We start from the raw sequence: 20,580 nt of genomic DNA, 5'->3' as shown, positions 1-20,580 counted from the left end.
GCAGTTGAATCGGAAAACTGTTTTAAAATTAATGTCTTTCAAAGTAGACAAACTTCTTACATATGTTTGTGCTTTGCAAGATCTTCTACCCGAGGAGAAAATATTAGTTAATTGTCCAATTTTGTGAACATGATAACAATGTAGTTAATCTAAATTACAATTTTTGTAGAAACGAGGTAACACTTCTCAGCATTCGATATCTATTTTTCGTTATGATTATTACAATAATTATTACAACAATTTATTATTATTATTATTATTATTATTATTATTATTATTATTATTATTATTATACTTTATTATGTGGATATGGAGAAGAATGGAACGTGTGAAGTGGACAGACAGAATAAGAAATGAAGCTGTGTTAGAAAGAAAGGCGAAGAAAGAATGATGCTGAAACTGATCAGGAAGAGGAAAAGGAATTGGTTGGGTCATTGGCCGAGAAGAAATTTCCTACTGAATGATGCACTGGAAGAAAAGTTGAACGGGAGAAGAGTTCGGGTAGAAGATACGAGATCATAGACGACATTAAGATATATGGATCATGAGGAAACGAAGAGGAAGGCAGAAAATAGAAATAACTAGAGAAAGCTGGGTTTGCAGTGAAAGACCTGCCTTTGGGCAGAATACTAAATGAATGAATACTTTATTGTACTTTTGGTAGATAGAGAATATTTTCCGTTTATTTATTTTTGAAGGTAGTTTGATTCCTACTTTATTTTTAATAAAGAAACTGTTGGTCGGAAGAAACCGGATTTTTTCACTTCACGAAAAAAAAAAAAAAAAAAAAACTAAAATGGAGAAAACTAATTCTGAAACGATGCTCCACATATATTTCTTCCTCTTTCACATTTACTTCTTTCTTTCTTTCTTTCTTTCTTTCTTTCTTTCATTCTTTCTTTCTTAATTCCATCCTTCCTTTTCCTACCACATCTTTTCCTTTTCTTTTCACCTGCTACTCCATTTTGCCTTCTTTAATTCACTCTGTACGTCCTGCGCCGTAGCGTCGTGGTCAAAGGCATCCTGCCTAAGACTCGCGTTATGGAATGCGCGCGGGTTCGAGTCCTCACGGGGGAAGAAATTTTCTCATGAAATATTGGCCAGTGTATGAGAACGGTGTTCACCCAGCATTGTGATGCACTTGGGAAGCTACGATAGGTAGCAAAATCCGGTTACGAAAGCTACCTACAAGGGCTGAGGGGGATCATCGTGCTAACTACACAGTACTCTATTCTGGTTGGATGATCGTCCACCTCTGCTTCGGTATGTGGATGTGAGACCAGCAGCCGATTGGTATGTCTGGACTCTTAAAGAGCTATAGCACCACGGATTATTATTATTATTATTATTATTATTATATTATTATTTACTTACTTACTTACAATGGCTTTTAAGGAACCCGAAGGTTCATTGCCGCCCTCACATAAGCCCGCCAGCGGTCCCTATTCTGCGCAAGATTAATCTAGTCTCTATCATCATACCCCACCTCCCTCAAATCCATTTTAATATTATCCTCCCATCTACGTCTCGGCCTCCCTAAAGGTCTTTTTCCCTCCGGTCTCCCAACTAACACTCTATATGCATTTCTGGATTCGCTCATACGTGCTATATGCTCTGCCCATCTCAAACGTCTGGATTTAATGTTCCTAATTATGTCAGGTGAAGAATACAATGCGTGCAGTTCTGTGTTGTGTAACTTCCTTCATTCTCCTGTAACTTCATCCCTCTTAGCCCCAAATATTTTCCTAAGCACCTTATTCTCAAACACCCTTAATCTCTGTCCCTCTTTCCAAGTGAGTCCAAGTTAAACAACCATATAGAAGAACCGGTAATATAACCGTTTTATAAATTCTAACTTTCAGATTTTTGGACAGCAGACTGGATGATAAGAGCTTCTCAACCGAATAATAACACGCATTTCCCATATTTATTCCGCGTTTAATTTCCTCCCGAGTGTCATTTATATTTGTTACTGTTGCTCCAAGATATTTGAATTTTTCTACCTCTTCGAAGGATAAATCTCCAATTTTTATATTTCCATTTCGTACAATATTCTGGTCACGAGACATAATCATATACTTTGTCTTTTCGGGATTTACTTCCAAACCGATCGCTTTACTTGCTTCAAGTAAAATTTCCGTGTTTTCCCTAATCGTATATTATTATTATTATTATTATTATTAATATTATTATTATTATTATTATTATTATTATTATTATTATTATTATTAATTCATTGTTTACGTAACATTTTCTTTTCTTCCTTCAAAACTTCTCCTCTCTCGTTTTATATCCATTTCTGTGTTTGCTTGTTTCTACTTTCTGGTCTTCACGTTTTCTTTCTATCATGCTGTACTCTTGGTTCCACACTTTAGCGCGTCTGGCCTCCTTGAATGCAAAGCGCTTGTGTGTCTATGCACGTCGCACCTGCACCCGGGGGAATGCGAGAGAGTGCGAGACGAGACGAGACGGCGTGACGCCTGCCGACGCGGCGCCCTGACCTCGGCAGCTGAAGGAAGAGAGAAAGAAATGAACTGCGAATGAAAGGGAAAATGGTGATACCAAAAAAGAAAGCTGAAACTGTATCAAATATGAAAACAATGCCATTGTTTGCGTCATGCGCATGGTTTCAATATAGGTCTACTGTAATAGTCAGTTCCTATCCCTCAACAGTACATTATGCAACGAGCCTATAATGGTAGTAATTAAGACGCGAGTATGTTTATGAAACGAGCGCAAGCGAGTTTCATAATTTTCATACGAGCGTCTTAATTACCATTGTAGGCAAGTTTCATACGACTTTTTATGCTCGACCATATTTCTAACTTGAAATTATTCATAAGTTTTCATGTTATTCTTATCTGACTGGGGAGCGGAACTGACCTTGTGAGATGTGCGCAGACGCGAAAGTATTGATTTTTTCCGAGGAACGAATGTCATTGACCTTGATATAATCTAGAGAGTAAAATAAACATTAATCTTGATTTAACCTTGAAATTGATTTAGACACTGAAAAACGAGATGACAAATTGAATTTATTTGAATATTATTTACAATTAACGCTAATTATTATAGTAACAGAACATAACCTTCTGCGACAGTATTGGATTTTCAGCCTCCGTGACGTTTCGCTAGTTGTCTTTCGATTGCATATCCGAGAATAATCGATACTTGCGCTTTCATATTGCTACAATGGTGTTTTCTGATTGGTGGAACACCTGAACTTTAATGAATAGGTGTACTTTAATGAGGTCCATTAAAGGGCTGCTACCAGGTGTATAATTACTACATTTCGGCATGGTCGAGCATAAAATTATTTTCGCCATTTCTTGATTGTCTGGAAATTATTTTTCATGCAGGTTGTAAAACATAGGGCTAACTGTTTTAGCAGTTCTTGTAGTTGCCATTAAGTTCAGCAAGATCTTGATAATGTGTTGTATAGGATGAATAAACTGTGATATTAATAGAGACGTGCATACGTTAAAATTTAACTAAAGGATATTGCTGTAGAATCTTTAGTGTATTGTAAATACTGTATTAATAATTCAGGAGTTTTAATGTAATAGGGGCCTATGACAGGAAACCATATTTTGAGAAAAATAGGAATAAAGGATTCAATTACGCATTACATTTTATTATTGCTTTTTACTAGTGCAACATTATACAAAATATACTCTTTCATGTTTAATCTATCAAGAGATAAGAAGAAACTAAGTTTTTCTTCAGTTTTCATACAGATAATGATGTTCAAAGTTATGCTTATATGGGCCCTTTTTACGGAGAACAGCTGTTCATGATCATTTTTTACATAGAAGTGTTACATCGTTGTGTTATACAGTGTGGTAGGGGAGACTGTTGTACCTTTAGCATAATGTACCTTTGAACATTTTTTGTTTTTTATTTTTTGGTACTATCTAGAGGACTCAAACTGAAGTATATTGTAGGGAAAGCCGCTAAGTAGCTCTGGTCGTAGTTTTTGGTTTGATTTATTGCAAAATGTGAGTTCTGTGAACGAAAGAATCTTTTTTTAGTACCAAAAGTAAACATTTCGTTCATTGATATATGTTATCTAACATAAAACCAGATTGTATTTGTTACCATCCATTAAGTACAATGTGATCCCTATCATCTCGTGAGTAATAACATATTATAATGAGTCTAGGAAATTGTATATTTAGTATGTAGAACTACATTTGTTTATAGATCTTTTGTTATATTATTAAGTTTTGTACCTGTGAACTATATCAATAAATCAATATGTCAAATCAATAACATATTATAATTTTCATGATGTATTCGAATCTCTAGTTTTGGGAGTCATATTTGTTTAAACGTGCACCCTCTTGTACCTTTGAACACAGAACATCTTGTACCATGGAACTTGTTCCAAGGTACACAATACTATTGGTTTTTGTCTTTCTTTTATTTTAAGATAATGTCACGAAGTAAGTCTGGAGTTAAAGAGGCCCCCAATTGATTCGGATGTCTTGAAGAAAGCTATTGAAGCAGTTATTGCTCCTCCAGGAAATAAAATCTAAATCAGAGTAGCCTGCTATGGTTTATGATTGCAAATACATTTTAAATATGATTGTCAGTTCTTACACTATATTTACACCTATATTACATCTGTTCTAACTTACAAGAGGGTATGTTCTAAGGTTACATGAACCTGTTGTACCTTTGAACATATTACATTTTATTTTTTCCATCCTTAATAGATGTGTAGAACAGGAAAATATATACACGAAGTTGTAAAGGAATTTTCAATAATTATTTAAAGTATTTTTATTTAAAAAATGTAATTTCCCAAAATTAAAAAAAAATAAAATGTGAAAAGTGTTTAAAGGTACAACAGTCTCCCCTAATACAAAAATACAACTTAGGAGTAAACAGAAAACATGTGACTTCAGAGAAAATATTCATCCTCCGATCTAGTTACAGGGCGTCCTGAAATCTTGGTATCGTCCGCGTATTAGAATTATTTTGGGGAATTGATCTACTGACTTTAGAATCAATGTATGAGTGAATTTAATATCCGATTTCCCCAGACCTCACACTATCCGATTTCTTTCTTTGGGGTTTCGTGAAGAATGATGTGTAGGCTATGCTCAATGACCCAGGGATATTCATGATCTCAGAGCAAATATTTTCTCAGCTTTTGAGAAGTTACTTCTGAGATGTTAGACCACACATGGGAGGAATTAGTCTCAAGATATGAACTATGTCGTGTTCGCATGGTGGGCACGTTCAGGTCTAATTTGGACGAAATTTCATTTTTGATTGTTTATTAAACATTGGTGTTTGCCGCTGTGGATTAACGGTTAGCACGCCTGACCGTGAAACGAGCTGGCCCGGGTTCAAATCCTGGTTGGAACAAGTTACCTCTTTAAGGTTTTTTTTTCTGGGAATTTCCCACAACCCATTAAGAGCAAATTTATTTATTTATTTTGCTAATAACTGTAACATAAAATATAAATAAACAGAAAAACTTTAGCTCGCCCCTGAAAGAGTAGAACTCGTGCTCAGGGACGGATTCCTGACTTGAAATTAAGAAGTATTTGTCTTATGTCTACTACGCAATAAGAATATATAAATGTAAATTTACAATTTTTCAATTTTTATAAAATACATTCATAACTTTCTAAATTTAATACTAGAACTACTAGAATTGACAAGATTAGGATATTTAAATACAAATTTGTTATATATTCTTGGGCCTAAATTACTCCTATGATTAAATACTGTAGCAATGTTGCATTTTGGTTCAAACAATCTTAAAGAGTTCAAACCTTTTGTTTCATAACTATGCGAATACAATTCAAAATTATTTAGATTTTTATGTATGAATTTTATTAATACAATATAATAAATTTGTCTTATTTTAAGAACATTAAAGTCTAAAAACAATTTTTAAATGGAAAATCAATAGGTTTATGAAGACATATTTTAATTATTTTCTTTTGTAATAAATAAAGGAATTAAAATCTGTGGCCGGGAGGAAAAAGGTCTTAAGTCAATTTTTTGTGAAAATGAGATTTTTATATATTCTGAAAGCGGAAACAATTCTCTACGATCTGGTAAAACGGTTAAAGTCAAATAAGACTCCTGACTGGATTTATAGAGCGTTACCAAATGTCCTAAGTACTTTTTGAATCGAGCACACACAGGATAAAGGACTTAAGAATATTTAATACTTTATTCCACACAAACATGACATGTTCACTTTCCATGCTTCCCTATTAAAAATGTCTAATTTGTATTTTAGCTATTTTATCACATACTGATGCCCTTTCCTTTTAAAACTTTCAGCACCAGGGTAAACAGTCCTATATTGTTTAAGACCCATTTTTCATTCATAATAATTTACATTTCTCATTTATTTTGACATGAAAAAGGTCTTTTGTTTAAACAGTCCCTTCTTCCCAGTTTGGGTTGTAGTCTTAAGTGCGGCTATTTTTGGAAATAATCAAGAAAATTGTTAAATGAACAACATTACCTATTTTAGAAGAAATATAAACAAGTAATATCCAGGAAAAACCTCTTAATTTAAAAAAAAAACTCTATAATTGACACCAATTTCAATCTTTCTATTGCTCTTCTGAAAAGTATAAAATTTTTACTTAAGAACTTTTTCCTCCCAGTCACAGAAATTAGATTTAAATAAGCTACTCCATCCTATAATACCTACTTACTTACTTACTTATTGGCTTTTAAGGAACCCGGAGGTTCATTGCCGCCCTCACATAAGCTCGCCATTGGTCCCTATCCTGAGCAAGATTAATCCAGTCTCTACCATCACATCCCACCTCCCTCAAATCCATTTTAATATTATCTTCCCATCTACGTCTTTTTCCCTCAGGCCTCCCATCCTATAATTCCATATATAATTACCGATTGAAATAAAGTTAAGTATATTGTGCGTAATAAACTTATTGACAAGTAATTCTTCAATAAATGCTGGGTAACTTTCGGCGCTGGACCCTGGACTCATTTCGCCGGCATTATCACTTTCATCTCATTCAGACGCTAGATAACCATAGGAGTTGATAAAGGGTCGTAAAATAACCAATTAAAAAAATTGAACACTAGTCAATGCACATAGTATTTATTTGCAGTGTCGCGCCTCTTAAAACAGCATTCGACAGTATATACCTTCTATTTACTGGAATTCTCTACCTCAGAAGATTAGGGGCTGCCAGACAATAACCACTTTCAAGAAAAGGCTAAACGATTTCTTACGGGCGCAGTCAAATTGAAGTTATACTTGTGATCGAGTTTAATAATTTAATTTACTTTAGGTATGACTATCATGACTATTACTTTTATTATTATTATTACTATTATTATTATTATTATTATTATTATTATTATTATTATTTTATTGGTGTTGTGAAGATGAAAAGAATTGTCATTGTATTATATTAATTATGTATTATATTGTCTTATATTGTAGTATTATATTGCTTTGAATTGTATTGTATTGTATTGTATTAATTATGTTATATTCATAGCATTGTAGTAATTTTCTATCATACTGGTTGAGTGGAAGAGAAGGCCGAATTTCCTTAACTCTGCCAGTTAAAATAAACCATTATTGTTATTATTATTATTATTATTATTATTATTATTATTATTATTTTATTGGTGTTGTGAAGATGAAAAGAATTGTCATTGTATTATATTAATTATGTATTATATTGTCTTGTATTGTAGTATTGTATTGCTTTGAATTGTATTGTATTAATTATGTTATATTCATAGCATTGTAGTAATTTTCTATCATACTGGTTGAGTGGAAGAGAAGGCGAATGTCCTTAACTCTGCCAGTTAAAATAAACCATTATTATTATTATTATTATTATTATTATTATTATTATTATTATTATTATTTACGTAAAGAAATTACGAAAGACATAGCTGTGAAAATACTCACTGTACTGCTGTTTAAATATTACGGAAACAGAATTTTTACACTATTGCTTGTCCCAAAACTTGGAGAAAGTAAAAAGAGAATCAGATCCGGTTCAATTAAACTCGTGTTTACACTCCAAAAGTAAATCTGACAGAGCAAACAGATCGCTGGTTGGGCGAGATAAGCGTGTTTACACAGAGCTCAGATTCCATCAGCTTACACTTAATGCCACGGACGGCGTCAGGCGCACGCGTCGCAGATTACTCCACTAACAGAAAATATATGAAGGGCTCCCTGCAAAAAGGAGGTATACTTGTTTTTTTTTTTTTTTAAGATGGGACATGACAGGAGCGTTGCGATAGGAAAAACAACTGAATGTCACATAGCTTGGTAGGACTGTTGCTATGGCAACAACGGTTGAGTTGCCAAACTTACAGTTCCCACGTGGCGAGTGCTTAATAGCTCTCTTGGCGACATTTATTATGCATACAATGTTAGCGTCTTTGATTCTCTGTCGATTTTTGTATTGTTTTCTTACCTTCGCGTCAAATGTCAATGAATGTTTTAACGTCAGCCATCTTAACGACAATTGCTAGCTTCCATCAGCTGGCAGCGTGGTAGTCCATATTGGCAACATGGCACTGTAGTTCCAAGTTCGGCCGCAGAACTGTCATGTCCCATCTTTCAAAAAAACAAGTATAGCTACACCTTTACAGTTCTGAAATCAACAAAAATATTATAAAAAATTTCAAATTTTAATAGAACTTTGTTCCTTTTTCGGAGTAGGTCTTAGGTACCTAGAAGTATAATTTTATCACTAATTTATTACAATCAGCAAGTGTCAGACGTTTCCGTCTCAGCCACATCGGTCGGTTAAAAAAAATTATATTGATGTAATTCAGAAAAATTAAGTTCATTGCATAAATTTCAGCAACTAATTTGTAGGTCTATTATTATTAACGAATTGTAATAATTATATTTGTAGTAAAAACATTGAAAAACAAAAAAATTATAACTCAATATTGTTGGCACCACGTTTGTTGTCTCTAATGTTTGGAGGCCGGAATTTTAGGTGCTAAAAGGTAAGAATGACACTGAGTGTAGATGAATAGATGTGGCGCCCGTGAGGAGGGTTTTAATCCTAGTTCACGTGAGTCCGATATGTAATAATAGACAACAGAGTCACAAGGACTGGTAATGAATCTTGTAAACCGTGCACTAATTTGTAAGTGGTAGTTGAAGAGGATTAGAGACCTTTAACGGTACCAAAGGAAAATACTGAATGACAAGAATGACGTGTCAAAGAAGTGGAGGCATGGCTTCTATTTTATAAACTATACCGACGAACAATATTAACTTTTAGCATCTAAAATTCCGGGCTCTACAATGATATCATAATACTCCACGACATAATCAAATTTATGGCATTGTTTCATGACAAGGCTTTCTGTCATGCAACATGGCAGCTTTCGCGTCTTCACTGAGAGCCCTTGCAAAACCAGTGATCTCTATACAATATAGTATAGAGCTCACTGTGCAAAACAGACCAGCCATCCATCTAGCGAAGTAATAAGGCATCACTGGGAATTACACAGTGTCCCCAACCCCAATTTTCTGCACCTAGCTCTCAGTATGTCAGGCTCTTTGGGATCCTGAAGGAATTGCTGTAAAGTGTAAGAAAAACAATTCCCAGAATAATGTTGAAAACATCCGTGTATACATGATTGCCACCACTGGAGCCAGACTTCTGACAAAATGAGATAAACATTTGAAAAGAAATGTTTTTTAGAAGGTTATTTTAAGACGCTGTATCAACATCTCTGGTTATTTAGTGTCTGAATGAAGTGACGGTGATTATGCCGGTGAAATGAGTCCGGGGTCCAACACCGATAGTTACCCAGCATTTGCTCATATTGGGTTGGGGGAAAACCCCGGAAAAATCCTCAACCAGGTAACTTGTCCCAATCGGGATTCGAACCCGGACCACCTGGTTTCGCGGCCAGACGCGCTAGCCGTTACTCCGCAGGTGTGGACAAAAGAAATGCTGACTATGTTCGAAAACCATCTGTAAGTACCAATTTGCACCAGAAAATGTAATAATTATTTACTTAAAGAGAACTAAGGAAGAAACTAGTAAAGTGCTTTGTATGGAGTGTGGCACTGTATGGGGCAGAAACATAGACATTACGACGAAGTGAACAGAAGCGAATATAAGCATTTGAAATGTGGGTATGGAGAAGAATGGAACGTGTGAAGTGGACAGACAGAATAAGAAATAAAGCAGTGTTGGAAAGAGTGGGTGAAGAAAGAATGATTCTGAAACTGATCAGGAAGAGGAAAGGAATTGGTTGGATCACTGGCTGAGAAGAAACTGCATACTGAAGGATGCACTGGAAGGAATGATGAACGGGAGAAGAGTTCGGGACAGAAGATATCAGATCATAGACGATATTAAGATATATGGATCATATGAGGAAATGAAAAGGCAGAAAATAGGAAATATTGGAGAAAGCTGGGTTTGCAGTGAAAGACTTGGCCTTGAGCAGAACATTAACGAATGAATGAATGAATGAATGAATGAAATCTTTGATAATAATACGCTTAAATTATGAACTCTTCATGAATATATTCGAAATTGTGACAAAAATAACTTCAGGAGTTCGCGAAGATCACTGGCTTGAAATATCGTCACATTAGCAAGGAAAAATCTCCACTTCAGATTGAAATCGTCCTTGAAAATTTGTACACGAGTAGGCCTACATACCTTAAAGAGAAAGTGACCTACAAAAATCTAACTGCCAATACAAACTCAAAGTCACAAATAGCTGGTTTTAAAAATAACGTAAAACTTTCCGTTATAAACGCATACCAAGATAGCCGGGGCAAATTTGCTACAGATGTAGAACATTGCGTATATGGAAAAACAAGATTTTGCATTCAAACTGTTAATATCTAGTTATTATGAAAAGCGTATAAATCGTGTGAATACAGATGTAATTGCTTTAGTAAAAACAGAAGATGTAATAAAGAAACAAAAATGTAAAAAATGTCCCGGACCCCATGGCATAAATATACAGTAGAATTAATTAAGGACGGTGATTATGCCTTAAGCACAGACCCTATATCTCATTAATACTCCTTGGATAAGCGTCAGAATCCCAGGAGAATGGCTCACAGCAAAAGTTTAATCTCTGTTTAAAAAAGGAAATCGTAGTAACCCGACAAATTAAAGAGCAACTTGTATGACAAATACAACGTGCAAAATATATGCTTAATACTTACAATAATACTTATTGCTTTTAAGGAACCCTGAGGTTCATTGACGCCCTCACATAAGCCCGCAATCGGTTCCTATCCTGAGCAAGATTAATCCAGTCTCTACAATCATATCCCACCTCCCTCAAATCCATTTTAATATTATCCTTCCATCTACGTCTCGGCCGCCCCAAATGTATTTTCCCTCAGGTCTCTCAACCAACATTCTATATGAATTTCTGGATTCGCCTCTACGTGCTACATGCCCTCACAATCTCAAACGTCTGAATTTAATGTTCCTAATTATGTCAGGTGAAGCATACAATGCGTGCAGTTCTGCGTTGTGTAACTTTCTCCGTTCTCCTGTAACTTCATCTCTCTTAGAACCAAATATTTTCCTAAGAACCTTATTCTCGAACACCCTTAACCATGTTCCTCTCTCAAAGTGAGAGTTCAAGTTTCACAGTCATACAGAAGATCCGGTAATATAATTGTTTTATAAATTCTAACTTTCAGCTTTTTTTGAGAACAGACTGGATGATAAAAGCTTCTCTGAGATGGCAATTTCTCGGATCTGTGATTTGGAACTACAATTACAGTCGGAACCAGTGACAAATCTATCACAGTGACAAAATCACAGGTCTGCAAATCTCACCCCACAATTAGTTTCAAAGTCGAACGAGTTGTACAACAGCTCCGATGGCAAAAATGTGTGCAGCAGTTGTTTAGCCAACTGTCGGAAGACAGGTTGGTTGAAACCTCATAAGTGACACCAATAAGGTACCACTCATGATCAACTAAGCCATAAGATAATGGGGTAGGGTGGCCAGTTCCTTTCCCCCTACATTGCAAACATCGCTGTCAGAATCCAACTCTCAGTAAAGAAGGTTCAAATGCAAAATTAGTCTACAGCAGCCTTTTCCCGTCTGCTTTGAGCAAGCCAGGTATCTTGCATGTGTATTAGATTGCAAAGACCTCTGATATGCATATTGTAATAGTAATATGCGTTACAAGAGCGGTATGTTGAAGTTTTCATGTTCGAGGAAAAGTTTGAAAAAGCGAAACGTAGTTGAGCTTTTTTAATTTCCGAGAATTGAAAGAAAACATACCGCTCGTGTATCGTACATTATTTTGTGCGAAGATCGTTTATTACATACCTGAAAGATGAATTTCTAATTAGTTGCAATGAAATCTCCATCTTGGTTTCTGTTCAATGACGGAAAATTTGCAAAACAAAAATATCTATCTTCAACATTGTTGCTTTAAAATGTTTTCTGTGTTTACTATACTCCAGCAGGCCGTGATATACGTCTGTCTTTTTTTTCCCCCCAGTCTATGATGAGTGTGGAATCTTGTTGATTTTTTCACGGCTTCCTTAATGTTACTTGCATCACGAATGCAGTAACTTTAGTGGAGTTGTAGAGTTTACTTAATTTTTGCAAATATTTAAAAACAATAATTAACAGTGCAATTTAGGTGAAATTGCATTCGTAAGTTCCAATTTATAATTATTACTATATTGAACGTCTCTAAAAATAATATGTTAAAAGCCTAAAGCAGTAAAATGAATGTCGCGCTTAAGCGGTAAGAAGAGGGAAATTGTTGTGTGTGTTAGGTTGGGAATACTGAATGTGGAATTTTAGACTTTCCGCGGATTGGTTTTGTGCGGAAACCAGCAAATACGCACGATCTTGCACGAAATATCAAACATTGTTGTGTAAGTTCTGAAGACTTCTACAAGATGGTTAAAATCTCCCACAAAGCATAAAAGTGGGTTAAAAGGCGTACAATAAGCCAATAGGCTGAAACACACACAGACTTAACCGCAACACAAAATGTAATTATCCTCATAGAAAATGTGACGTACCTTGTCCTCCGCTTCCTCAGCACGGCTCTCGGCCTCCACCACTCGCTGCTCCAACTCCGACAGCTGCAACAAACAAAAGAAACGCGATAAAAACAAACGATATCGTGGAATGTAAGGCAATCTATATGGCAATGTGGAGCAATATGTATCCTAGCAACGAGATTGAAAGGTAAAGCAACAGAAGAGAATCGAGCCTCAACAGGGCACATAAAATTGATTGGGTCAGTGAGAAAGTATACTAACTCACAGTCGAGGCGAAAAACGTTGGAGATAGGACGCTCAGAAGTGTCATATTTTCTCCATTCTTGGATACACTCTTTTAACATTGATGAACGTTATTTAACAAGTGATAACTACTTCATTGTGTTTTTTTTTTATTTTACTAGGTTATTTTACGACGCTTTATCAACAGCTTAGGTTATTTAGCGTCTGAATGAGATGAAGGTGATAATGCCGGTGAAATGAGTCCGGGGTCCAGCACCGAAAGTTACCCAGCATTTGCTCATATTGGGCTGAGGGAAAACCCCGGAAAAAACCTCAACCAGGTAACTTGCCCCGACCGGGAATCGAACCCGGGCCACCTGGTTTCGCGGCCAGACGTGCTAGCCGTTACTCCACAGGTATGGACACTTCATTGTGTTAATATTATACATTTTTGGCGGTAAATTATCTAATTGACTAGTTTCGACGTGGTTTGCTGCAGAAGGAGGGTCCAACTGTAAATGACTGGGCCATTGTTACAAAAAGGTCCCAAAAGCAATAATTGGGCCCTTCTTCCAGCAACCGTGTTTTCTGCTGCAATTATTATGACTGGGCTCTTTTTCTGTGATCAAATGTGCCTTCTAAAGAAATAATCACTTAGGCTCTTAAGGAGTTTGGTACAGCTTACAGCAGTAAAATTTTTTAAATATTCAACATTTTTTCCTCCATTACTGTATCTTGTACAATAATGAAGATCAGTATGTGTAAAACACTGTCCTTCTGCTAAATGAAAAAAAAAATTACTAGCCTATTAAAAAAATATTTACTTTTTTTTTTTTTTTTTCAAAATTCAGTTCACTGTGCAGTGATAAAAAACTATCCAACATTCTCTCATGAAATGTTTTGTGTTTATTTATGCATGTCATATCTACAATATGATGCAAGATCACTTCTCTACCTTTGATAGATTGTCTGATAAAAAATAAATTCGTTTAAAAAATGGTCATATATCAGCATTTTCTTCTAACACAAAATCAAAAAAAAAAATATATATATATATATATATATTTATTTATTTATTTATTTATTAAGGAATGTAGTTGAAAGAGCATGATATTGTAAACATGAGTTTCAGTAATAAAATAAGAGAGAGAACATGAAAAAATTAACAAGTTTATGAGTTATGAGGGAAACGCTTCATTACTGCACAGTGAACTGCCACCATTATGAATTTTGAAAAATGAATAAATAAATAAATAATTTGTTTAAATCGTAAAAATATTTTTTTTTCATATAGCAGAAGGACAGCGTTTTATACATACCAATTTTCATTACTGTACAAGATACAGTAATGAAGGAAAAAAATGCTGAATATTTCCAAAAATTTTAGTGCTGTAAGCTGTACCTAACCCCTTAATACAACACAGACATATTTATGAACCTTTGTTGAATGTCATGAATTCATCTACAGAATAGAAGGCGTGAGAAATTAGGTACATCTTCTTTAATTTGGCCCTAAATAATCTTATGTTTTGAGTTTCATTTATATATCTACAGGGAAGCTATTAAAAATTTTTACTGCCATATAACGCACTCCTTTTAGATAGCACGATAAACTTGCCGACGGAGTATGAAAGTCATTTTTGACGAGTATTTATGGTACGAACTGTTGAATTAGTTACATAGTTTTCACAATTACATACGAGAAAGTTTATTAATGAAAAAATATACTGATAATTAATCTATGGGTATTGTTTGTAGTTTTTTGAAAATGGTCCTACACGATTCCATAGATTTAGCACCTACTACTATTAAACTAATTACCGTCATTTCCCATAACTATGGTCCTGGAACACAACTATGGTCCACGATACAACCATTCAAAGAACATTGTACAAGTAACATAGACCGTTCGTAGATAGCTGCAGGGACTTGACTTCAAACTACAGTACAGCAAAAATATAGATAAACGAGGTACTACGTTATGGAGTACAAAATTTGAATGGTTTTATCATGGACCATAGTTGTGTTCCAGGACCATAACTATGGGAGATGACGGTACTCTTTTTGTAACAGGAATGTACTGTTACTATCTGCAGAATTTCCACAGAATATTATTCCAAAACTCATTACCGAGTGGAAGTATGCAAAGTATTTTTAAGACATTGATATTTACTATCTCTTGCATAGATCATTAGTATTTTCATTGTCCCTTAAGGATTTATTACTAATATTATGTCACATGTATCATTAGCCAATCTTATTGAATGCAATAATGATATAATATTGTACGAATTACTTTGTATCTCAGGTTGATTTATCGTGAAATGGAAGAGAAGGTCTGATGGCCTTAATTTCACCCTAATAAATAATTTTAATTCTAATAAAATAAAAAAAAAAGGTTATTTAAAAAAATGCTAGTTGGGCCCTTTTTGAGTAACCGCTTCAAATGAAGTAGTGTTGTGTACAAGTTTTTACACTTACAATGTTGATTTAAATTTCCCGAATGAACACGAATAAAAATCCGCTTTTAAAAACTCTAACTTTCGGAGAATAAACTTGGAGCATGTGCTAAATAGAGAGAATATGCAATGAGGATGTGGTGTGTAGCGCCGACTACAGCCCTGGATGTAGAAGTATTTGCATAAATATTTTATTCTGTTCGCCAAGTGACGCTCTTGCCCCAGTTCGAGTTAATGTAACATTTATAAGCACACAGAAATTGAAATGTTTAGAGCAGTCATGTATGTCTTATCCCCAGGATCACTGGACCAAGTCCATGTGAGGCTCTCATACTTCGGTAAACATTGAGAGTACCGACGATCATCAGATCTGTGAGGACATCAAAGTAGCAGTACGATTTTGTATGCCATTCTATTGCAGAAAATGAATGGAGAAATATGGAATTATAACTGGGAACATGGACCTGATCTAGTAGCACTATTTGTCCTATATAAAGTCCCTTTGACCTCAGTGTATTCTTCAGTAGTAAGCTAACGGCAAACCACTCTCGCTTTCTCATCAAAGGAACAAATTTCGATAATATTTCCCTTTCTTCTACAATTATTTTAAGAATTAATAAAAAAGTTTATAACTTTCCTGTGATTTTAAAGCAGCATTCAATTGTTCATTTGGTTGCTAACATTTCCAGGTGGCCGTTTCACCAGCGAATAGGGATTATAAAGAATGGACACTTCGCGTCGGTACCTTTGATGTAGCCGGACTGATTTCAATGACCTTCAAGCCAGCTAGAGCGTGAGATTCTGCTTTCTCCCTAGAGTTGGCGCTGACATCACACCAGCTAGCAGTCGACACAGCGGAAATATAACACATATAATTAATACATCTAGGTACATTATGTATTCAAATAAAATAAATTGAATCCATTAAATAATAAATCCGTCATTAACTGTAATGTCTAGACTCTAGAGTTCCTTTATAATGAGAGTTGAGACGTTGACCCCAACAACAATTGAAATATGTAATGATTTGATAGCACTGAAAATGGAAAAGCAAAACTGTTATGAGAAGTAAAACCATATACCTATATTATATTATATACAAATATTAAACGAATTTTATACATAATGTTATAATGTATTATATTATTTTATAATGTATTATATTATTTTATAATGTATTATATTATTTTATAATATAATTTATTATATCTGAAATATAAAAAATTATTATTACAACTAGTTTGTCACTGAGAAATAAGGAAAAGCTGTTAACTTGAATTTATTTGAAGCAAAGCGTTACTGGATTATGCAATAAGGTAGGCGATGTTTGGATCCTGTGTCTCAACTCTATTCTCAATTATTATCTTAGCCTATGCTCGATTACACTAACCTCTAGCGCTTGAAAGTAGAACTAAACTCTGGCGCACAGAGAAACAAAACAGAGGAAAATTCGCTCAGTGTCCATTCTTTATAATCCCTATTCGCTGGTTTCACGTGCTAACAAATTACAAATTAACGGTCTTACTAATAAAAACTCTTATACAGACGTTCAACTGTCTTATAAGTTACTTAAACAACGAATAACTCGTTTATAAGTCGTGTGTAAATTCTTGACTAATGACAATGAACATCAAGAATTTTGCTCCGACTTAAAACATTGTGTTCCTTATGATTTGGTGTGCGCTGAATCCGAAAATGCATCTCCTTCCATCGTATCACTTAAGGTTTTTGAGATATGTTTTCACTTTTCGATAAGCGCTCTCCCAGGAAAAATCTGGCGAGGGTTGGGGGTATAAACCAAAACAAAAGCTAATGCATTTTATGAGTTTATGACTTATATCCGGTTTATTATGGCATGTTCTTTTGCACTTTTAATAAATAAACAGATATTGGTCTCTTTTATTAAGTAAACTAGCCGTACCCATGCGCTCCCCTGCACTCGTTAGAAATAAATATAAAGTAATTACATAATTAAAATAGGACATTTGATCCAGGGAACATTCGTGTTTGATAGAAGGATAAATCGTTTAATATGTTACGTACTTAATTTAAATTGTATTTAAAATATTAAAATGCGATCATTTTGATCCAGAGATACTCATTTGGTTCAATAACAATTCCTTTAACATGTTTCTTAATTGCTATTACCAATTATTTTTGGAAAAGCGACAATTAACAGAAAAATTTTGACTACACATTTATTATTATATTTATATTATATTATATTATATTATATTATATTATATTATATTATATTATATTATATTATATTATATTATATTATATTATATTATACTATGTAAAACGTGTGTTGATAACGGATGTACTCGAATTAGAAAGTGTTTAATTTGTTGCGGGAGCTCTTGAATCTCAGGAGGAACAACTTTTACAACAGAGCAACATAATCTGCTTGGCTCATTACCCAATGTTTTTGCATTGCATTTATTGCATATGTATTTTATGTATTTTAACACGATTCAATTGAGCATAGTTAAAATTTGAATTATAAAATAATGGATTGCTAAGCTAACGTACTATTACTGCATACTAAATCAATACACTCTCGTTGTTCGTTAATTCTCTGATATAAAAATGAATATGTTCATAAACATTATTATAAGAAATACAGGAAATGAATATACAGAATAACCTATCAAGTTTTCTGTGCATAAGAAGATATTTTAATCTTACCTGTCCTCAATTCACTCACAAGTTACTGTAATAACATTATAGCATTATGTCCATCTAGAGAAACTACACTTTCCAATGATGAAATAATAATTATTTATACAAATCGGTTAATTTAGCTTCATACAAACACAGAAACATTGTCTGTAGGCTATGTTTCATAGCTTTCGATTGTTGTATCCAAGGCCCCTTATAGACGAAGTCATTTGTTTTTTATTTCAATACACCGCCTTAGATGGCAGTTATTTTAATTTTAAAACTCATTTATCTCATTAAATATCAGTCCTATCAAAATTTTTCAAAGAATAAAACTTATCATAAATCATTTTTAAAGAAACTTTTGTTATGTAACATATTTCGCAAAAATCAATAATAAGCGAGATATTTCGATTTATTTAATTCAGGCCCCCTTATAACCCCCCTTTTAAATAATGTATTTTGAATGCCATATAGCCTATAATCTAAGTTACAACGAACTTAATTTATATTCCAATTTTCATCGAAATCTGTTCAGCCATTATCGCGTGAAAAGGTAACAAACATACAGACAGACAGACAGAAATACAAACAAAAATTTCAAAAAAGCGATTTTCGGTTTCAGTGTGGTTAATTATATATGTTAGGATCAATTATTTTTGGAAAATCGAAAATTACCAGAAAAATTTCGGCTACAGATTTATTATTAGTATAGATTTCATAACAGTTCAAAGAGAGATCTACGCAATGACAAACAAGGGTGTGGTTTTCAGTATTTGAAAGAAAAAGTTACCAGTTTGAGTGAAGGCAAATTAAAAGGGGGCATTTTCATCAGTTCACAAATTGACAAAGTTATGGCTGACTCTTTGTTAGAGAAAAAATTTTCCGTTACAGAAAAAATGGCATGGAGCGCTTTCAAAAATGTTTGCTCAAATCTCCTTGGAAATTCTAGGGCAGACAACTACATAGAAATTATTGTGGAAACCATGTTTTTTTAGTTGGTTATTTAACGACGCTGTAACAACTACTAGGTTATTTAGCGTCGATGAGATTGGTGATAGCGAGATGATATTTGGCGAGATGAGGCCGAGGATTCGCCATAGTTTACCTGGCATTCACCTTACGGTTGGGGAAAACCTCGGAAAAAAACTCAACCAGGTATTCAGCCCAAGCGGGGATCGAACCCGCGCCCGAGTGCAACTTCAGACCGGCAGACAAACGCCTTAACCGACCGAGCCACGCCGGTGGCTGAAACCATGTTAAGTGCATATGAGAAAATGGGGTGTAACATGTCTCTCAAAATACACTTTTTACATTATCGTTTGGATTTTATTTCCTCCTAACCTTGGAGCGGTAAGCGACGAACATGGGGGAAAGATTTTATTAATAAATATCTGAAATGAAAAGGCAATATATGAAAGAAGATCATCATCCAGCATGCTTGCAGACTACTGTTGGTTCCTTGTAAAAGACGTCACGGATATAGTTATAAACGGAAGTCATTCAGAAAATTCTTTTAAATGGTATGTTCAAATTCCGAAATTTTTGTCATTATACGCATGGAATATTTTTATTATTTTATTTTATTGTTGTGTTTCAAACTATGTAACATCATTTTCTTTCTATCCAATACACATTTTTCAAATATTGTGAGACATTTTGAATCCATAGTATGTTGTAAGTATTGAGGTATTGACAATTCTTTGGGATTTTGTTATAGAAGACAGATAGCCATCAATTACATAGTAAATATTTAGGTCTAACGTTCCAAAAAAGTAAATCATCTCATAACTCCAAAGCTTGAAAGCACAAATTACTGACATAACACGTCTGACTCTTCCACAATAAGATCTCTCAACTGGAGATAGAGGTCTGCCACATCACACTCAGAAGGAGCAAAAAAAAAAAAAAAATGGATTCGGATCTTTGCCCCATGCGCATTTTGCCCCTGCCTACCCTATGTATTATTTAATCCACTAAAGTATTATGCGATGAAAGAGTAATGGAACGGAGAAAAACTCTCTCCGGCGCCGGGATTTGAACCCGGGTTTTCAGCTCTAAGTGCTGATGCTTTATCCACTAAGCCACACCGGATACCCACCTCGGCGCCGGACAGAATTGTCTCAGATTAAGTTCCAACTCTTGGGTTCCCTCTAGTGGCAGCCCTCTGCACTACGTCATAGATATCTATGAACTTAGGACTTCGTGATTTAAGACGG

General features: G+C 34.5%; 1 protein-coding gene across 1 annotated transcript in view; it reads right to left on the bottom strand.

The window, feature by feature from the left end:
- The window catches only part of LOC138708825 (uncharacterized protein CG43867), a 414,444-nt gene that overhangs the window by 119,385 nt on the left and 274,479 nt on the right, over positions 1–20,580 (bottom strand). The window contains exon 2 of the mRNA XM_069839027.1: positions 13,035–13,097. Coding sequence (XP_069695128.1) covers positions 13,035–13,097 — 63 coding nt within the window. The remainder of the gene's footprint in view (positions 1–13,034; positions 13,098–20,580) is intronic.

This window comes from Periplaneta americana, chromosome 11 (genome assembly GCF_040183065.1).
Source record: "Periplaneta americana isolate PAMFEO1 chromosome 11, P.americana_PAMFEO1_priV1, whole genome shotgun sequence".
NCBI classification, from domain to species: Eukaryota; Metazoa; Arthropoda; class Insecta; order Blattodea; family Blattidae; genus Periplaneta; species Periplaneta americana.
Note: the sequence above shows the minus strand (reverse complement) of the source record. Positions and strands in the feature narration are given on the sequence as shown.